The sequence below is a fragment of the Berghia stephanieae genome, chromosome 6, assembly GCF_034508935.2.
Source record: "Berghia stephanieae isolate SIO BIC M18660-M18661 chromosome 6, UCSD_Bste_1.3, whole genome shotgun sequence".
Classification (NCBI taxonomy): Eukaryota; Metazoa; Mollusca; class Gastropoda; order Nudibranchia; family Aeolidiidae; genus Berghia; species Berghia stephanieae.
The window spans coordinates 58,911,726-58,918,187 of NC_088365.1; the positions used below are offsets into that span (position 1 = coordinate 58,911,726).

Here is a 6,462-nt window from a genome sequence, read left to right on the forward strand (position 1 = left end):
ATGGAATTGAATGATAAGAACTCTGCACAGGCATACAACAATACTAAAACTGCAGTTACAGCAACACATTGAGATTTATGGGATAATTTCAAACCACAAAACTTAAAATAAAAAAATGAAATCTCACCTCTTCATCCATATCATATTCCACTTCTTCATCCAATTCATCAAAAGTCTTTTCAATATACCGATAATAAGCAGATGGTCTTGAGGTCATCTTCTCTGGCTTCACATAGTCCGTCAAAACTTTAACCCTGGCCTCAGGAAGTTTGTTGGGGTTAATATCAGGAGGAAGACTCCCGATGCCAACAACCGGGGGATCCTTTCGACCCTTGTTGTCAAGACTTCTAACCGGTCTCCCAGTTGGACTTTTATCAAGACTTTCCTCCTTTTCAGTGTTATCATGATTTTCAATTTCATCCTGGGATATAATTTGAAGTGGCTGATAGATATCAATCCTTTTTATACATCCATCCAAGTCAATTTCCACAGATCGCTGAGATTCTGCATAGCTCAGTGTTTCTCTCTGAGGAGATCTAATGAACTCTGGAGGAGTTGGAGAACGACGCGCTTGTCTCGGATTCCAATTTTTACTCTTCCTTTTTCCAGGTTTCCTACCACCTCCCGAAGGACTGGCAGCTGCACCTGCAGTTGGGGAATCAGGACAGTCGTGATTGTGGTTGAGCATGTGAAACTGGATTCCGCTGAAGCTCTTGTAAACCTTGCGACATGTTTTAACAGGGCATTCATAGGGTGGCTTAGTCGCACGAAGATTTTGAATGAACGTTTTTACATCAAAGTCTAGCACCATTTTGAAACCTTTTCAGTGGCTTTATCCCTCGAGTAGCTAATGCTTATGATTTGAGGAGCAAGTCACCATGGTCATTCTTACACCCCTGAAAAGGACAAGAGAGAAAGAAAATTAAAATATTGATCACACAATCAGAAAAGACAAGAGTTCATTTAACAGAAAAAACATTTGATTTGTGATCAAAACGGTGGATCAACCTTTTCTTACAACTAACTTTTTAGAACAATGTTAGGTTACAAAAAAAAAGACATAAAAGACTTCAATTATACTTGTACAATCAAATCATCCAGTCTAAGTATAAGCAGTAAACACTGAATGTATTTTCACAGATACTGACTGATAGCAAAAATGGTAGTGTTCAGTTTCTGCCAACTTTTCAGAACATTAACAAAAGAAATAAGGGAAAATTCTGAAGGGCTGTTTCTGTAATGCTTATTAAGACACATTTTTTAGAAAAGCATCTCAGTGTCTAATAGCCTAAGACTAAGAATAAATTGAAATGGGAGCTAGCAGGTTAGTACACAACAATACAAAACGATAATTTGTTGAGTGATAGTAGTAGTAGTAGTAGTAGTAGTAGTAGTAGTAGTAGTAGTAGTAGTAGTAGTAGTAGTAGTAGTAGTAGTGAGTGACAGTGGCAGATTATAGACTAATAGATGTCCATATAACAACACTACGACTACTACTACTACTACTACCATGCCATGGCTATGACATGAATCATGAACCGTTACAGTCAGGCACCTAGACCTAACCTAATCAAACATAAGAAAAAGAAGACCGATGGGAATACCATTACCAGAGGTAATGCGATGAGGTTGTGGTATTGAAATGTGTTGGTTATTTGTATATGATGAATCATGAATTGGAATTATGAAATGAAACATGAATGGAATGAATGACATAATGATGGGTGGTGGTGGCTGTGGTGGTCGTTAGCAGATCAGCACCAAAATCGGGGAGGCTTAGGGTCAGGAATGACTTTTAAAAAGATCGGGAATTGCTTAAAGCATTAAAATTTGGAGGATATGGGTATGAGACCGTAGATCTGGTTGGAGTTGGTGTTTGTGTCAGTATCAGTATCAGTCAGTCAGTAAAGTAACAGAAGTGACAGGTCAGTGACTGACAGTGACAGTGTCGGTGGCAACCACAACCGACACCCCAATCTGAGTGAGACGATGACAAACAGCTGATGTTGAGACAGCAAAATCATTGCTTCTGTTCAAGTTAATGCGGTGAGTGATGATAATGACAATGGAATTGAATTGTAGTTAAAAGCAGCCGAAAGCATTAGCATCATGTGCTAATGTTTATGTGCAAAACTATTTTTGGAATTAAATGCCGGTACAGGAAGTGGCGATCTCATTAGCATGCAAAATGGCGTCCTGCATAACTAAGCCTATTCGAAAGAATACATTTGTTTGTAACTAAATTACAGTTGAAACTATTTGCTATCACACGACAAACATGCTTTGCTTAACTAATTTTAATTGACACGACTGAAGAAAATCAATAAATGGGCCATGCACGTTTGAAAGAGGAAGTATGATGCAGTTTGAACAACTATACAGTACAACCGCTCCCCCACCAACACAACAAACTGCAGTTTACTTTTGATTTTGACCAAGTTAGAAACCAAACACAGCACCTGCTTTCAGAACTAAATCATGCGACTAGAACGTATAACATAAAGACCATAAAATGAGCATACAAAATAAGCATGCTTACTTCTAAACGGTGATCAAGTAAACGATTTATCCTTCATGAAAAAACACAAACAGATTTGATTATCACAAAGAGTGTTTTGATGGCGTCTATGAAGATGGTGCATGCGCATGCTCATCGATACGTCATTTCCTGAGTAAGGTTTTACGGGACTTTCGGTTTTAACAGCAAGCAGTGAAGCAGACGGTCGAATTTCATAGTTTATGTAGAAAGTAGAAAGTAGAAAGATGTCGTGTTACCAGTCCTAGCGTGTTACCTATATCTCACATTCTTATCACGTTTGCATCATTGCAGAGTAGACAATGTTTTATTGTTTTATTGAGGAAAGCACCGTCAACGGGAACGTTTATGTGACAAGAACATGACTAGGACTAGGAGCTTTTTTTCTTAACAAATAAATCCATAATGTTGTAATATAATAATACACATTGCAATAAAAAAAATCTCTCTCTCTCTCTCTCTCTCTCTCTCTCTCTCTCTCTCTCTCTCTCTCTCTCTCTCTCTCTCTCTCTCTCTCTCTCTCTCTCTTTTTTTTTTTCTATCTATCTACCTGTCTCTCTCTCTCTCTCTCTCTCTCTCTCTCTCTCTCTCTCTCTCTCTCTCTCTCTCTCTCTCTCTCTCTCTCTATCTATCTATCTATCTATCTACCTGTCTCTCTCTCTCTCTCTCTCTCTCTCTCTCTCTCTCTCTCTCTCTCTCTCTCCGGCTATTTGGTCTTGTGGTATGACACTCACTTTCGGATCGGAAGGTCATGGGTTCGAGCCTAGCCAGTTGAGTCTTTGGAAAAGGCTCTTTACTCACATTATCTCATCGTACTCAGGTGTAAAATAAGTAACTGGCCGTCAACAGCATTGCCTCTGTCGGAAAACATTTGTAATATCGCCTAACAGAGGTCACGTCTCAATCTACATGGTACGTGTTGCTGTTCGTCAGGGACCCTTTGCAAAGCGCTTTGAGCACGTTTAGTGGATATTGCGCTATATAAAATCTCAAGTTAAATATATCTCTCTCTCTCTCTCTCTCTCTCTCTCTCTCTCTCTCTCTCTCTCTCTCTCTCTCTCTCTCTCTCTCTCTCTCTCTCTCTTCTTTCTTTCTCAGTACTTATCTTCTAAGTTAAATTTGTTTTGTATTTTTTTTCCATAGGTGTTGATTTTGTATTTGTGCATGGGTGCTTGTACCGTTTGCGTGTCGAATCCAATCAAATCCATAGCTGCAGCGTCCTTAGGTTAGAGTTAACACAACGTGCGGTGTCAGGTGGCTATGTCTCACAATAGTTATGTCCTCTTGTAAAAGAAATGCGCTTCAACAGTCGTAACGTCACTTCCCTCATAATGACGCATGGTAACTTAGTAACTGGCTCTAAACTATCGGAACAATGGCGGACGCCCTTATGAAATATTTCTCCGACGAGCATAAAAGCGTATCCAGAGGAATAAAAACAACATTATAAATCTGATCATGTTTTGACTTTTACGCATTCTGATCACAAGACATATGAAAGGTTCTAGCCAGCATGAAGAATAAAAAGTTCAGATTTTCTTTGTTCAGAACCACGATGACCGCCGTTGCTGGGCGACGTGACATCAGACTATTGAATCCAATTGACAAGTACGTTAACTTCTCCCAAAAAATTAATGAAAATATGGATTTGAACGGAACTGATTTGTGACAATTTTTGAACACACCAATCACTCTTATAGCACAAAAATAATACGGGAGGCTTGACATGATTTTTTTCCCCTGAAAATTAGATCAACACCCCCCCCCCTCTCTCTCTCTCTCTCTCTCTCTCTCTCTCTCTCTCTCTCTCTCTCTCTCTCTCTCTCTCTCTCTCTCTCTCCTCCCCCCACCCCCAATAGATAGTATGCGCTTGGCTAAGAAGCTCATAATATTGCCATCCGGAAGTTAAACGGACCAACACACAAAACTGTGTATCCATGAACGTTTATAGTCAGGTTAATACAGTTCAGTGAGCATTACTCATAAACGCGGATGGCAAAAAACAATAACAAAGACCTGAGTGACGTCATCCTCGAACTATCTATAATTTTCTTTTTCCTGTTGTAGGTCCAGACTTTTACAAAACGAGTGACATGAAACGTGTTTGGACAAAAATTATTCTTGACTTGAAGTGTAATTTTGAGTTGATGGAGGATTTGGCCCTAAATGCGACCGACTTGTCATCCACAGTCCACAGAATACGTGGCTTTTTTTTTTTTTTTTGGTCGCTCACGACCAGAGCTTTTGGTGTTATGAGTTCCCTAGATATCAATGTCCTTAATTTAAGAGTCACATTCATCAAACGCCTGCTGTTTTTGATAATCATTACAAAATTGACTATTTATTGATTGTCTTTCAAAAGATTGTCTTCGCTGTTGTCAAAGATAATAGTATACCTCTGGCATGGCGGTTTTTTGCATCACTTGCGACCTCGTTGCGGCCGCAAAAAATCGCTAAATATCACTGATTTGCATGCAAAATCTGCATTTTTTTTTTTAATTTGTTTGAAAATTTTCGATATTTTGAATAGAAAAAAACAAAACAATAATAATACTTTTAAAAAAAACAAAATATTACTTTTTTTAAAAGTAGAATTTTTTTCTTTTAATTTTATAGCTCGTATAGAACGTGAAAGATAATTAATCAAGAGTAGTTTCTTTATTACTATCCCATTTTCTTCCTTCGCTTATATGACCTTACATTTGTTGCAAGCGCCGTGAAAACCTTAAAAACAAACAAATACCTTTCTCTTTCATGAACGAATTATCTATGGATTTTTAGGAAAATTAATCGCAATTATTTGGAAATTTCTTGCAAATTTTGCTATTTTTAGATTACAAAATTTGGGATTTTTTTTTATTTTTTTTTGTGTGTGTGCAAAAATTGCCATGTCAGATCTACCTCTTAGGCTTTAGGGATAACCTGATTTTACTATAGCGTAATTAATAGCAAAACAGTTAAGAGGCTTCCCTTTCATCCCTATTTTTTTTTAACATTTTTTTTTAGATAAAGAGAATGTTTTTCATGTTACATGTTTTACTAAGTAATAGATTTTGTCGCATAATGATAATTCTTAATATATTAGAGAAGAAAAGAATCAATTTCGATAAGAAATTATATAGATACGTGAGGTAATTGGAAGGGTTTACTAAGATTCTTGAATCCCTACGTTCGAAATTACAAACTCGTTCTCAGCGCGTACTCCGAAGGCCGTGCAGTAGTAGTAGTAGTGGTAGTAGTAGTAGTAGTAGTAGTAGTAGTAGTAGTAATAATAGTAGTAGTAGTAGTAGTAGTAGTAGTAGTAGTAGTAGTAGTAGTAGTAGTAGTAGTAGTAGTCCATGCACATAGTGTCGGGAGCGCTGACAGCAGCGCCGAGAGAATGTGGCCGGATGGAGACGATTACAAATAAGTGGCTTAATAAGATCAAAGAGAGAGGGAATGGGGATACCCATCTCAATCGCATAATGGACGGTGCCTCTGTTTCAAGCCGAAATAAGTCCCGGCAACCATTGTACGTAGCTTCCTTGACTCCGAACAAAGATGCATTTCCTAGATGGAAGTCGGTTTTGGACGAATTCAATCCCTCGAGGGGGCGGGGACATCGACTCCTCGAAACTGGGGGAGAACTTGCCAGGCTTTTCCACCAGCAAGAGAAGACATTGGGTGGCAGCCAATCGACTTCGGTTGAGAACCTGCTTAACAGCATGCTCACTACAAACGTGGGGACTTGCCACCTGTCCAACATGTATCCGTTGTGGTCAAGAGCCCGAAATCGCAGAGCATCTAGTTGAAAGGTGCCCTGTGAAGAAGCTTCCTGGCAGGTTGCGACGGTGCACGAGTGCACGATTGCGGTGATGAGTTTGGGTCCTGGATAGATCGTCATTACATAGTAGTGTGAGAACCATTATAAGCTGCTAGTAGTACGA

At 38.8% G+C, this 6,462-nt stretch overlaps 1 protein-coding gene across 5 annotated transcripts in view; it reads right to left on the reverse strand.

The window, feature by feature from the left end:
* LOC144975340 (peregrin-like) overlaps nucleotides 1-2,652 on the reverse strand; it is a 31,381-nt gene extending 28,729 nt beyond the window's left edge. For all 5 annotated transcript variants that reach the window (XM_078919325.1, XM_078919327.1, XM_078919324.1 and 2 more), the window contains exons 1-2: nucleotides 2,540-2,652; nucleotides 128-896 (exon numbers count right to left, since the gene is read on the reverse strand). In XM_078919325.1, coding sequence (XP_078775451.1) covers nucleotides 128-811 — 684 coding nt within the window. In that variant the 5' untranslated portion in view covers nucleotides 812-896; nucleotides 2,540-2,652. The remainder of the gene's footprint in view (nucleotides 1-127; nucleotides 897-2,539) is intronic.
* Nucleotides 2,653-6,462: the final 3,810 nt, after the last annotated feature.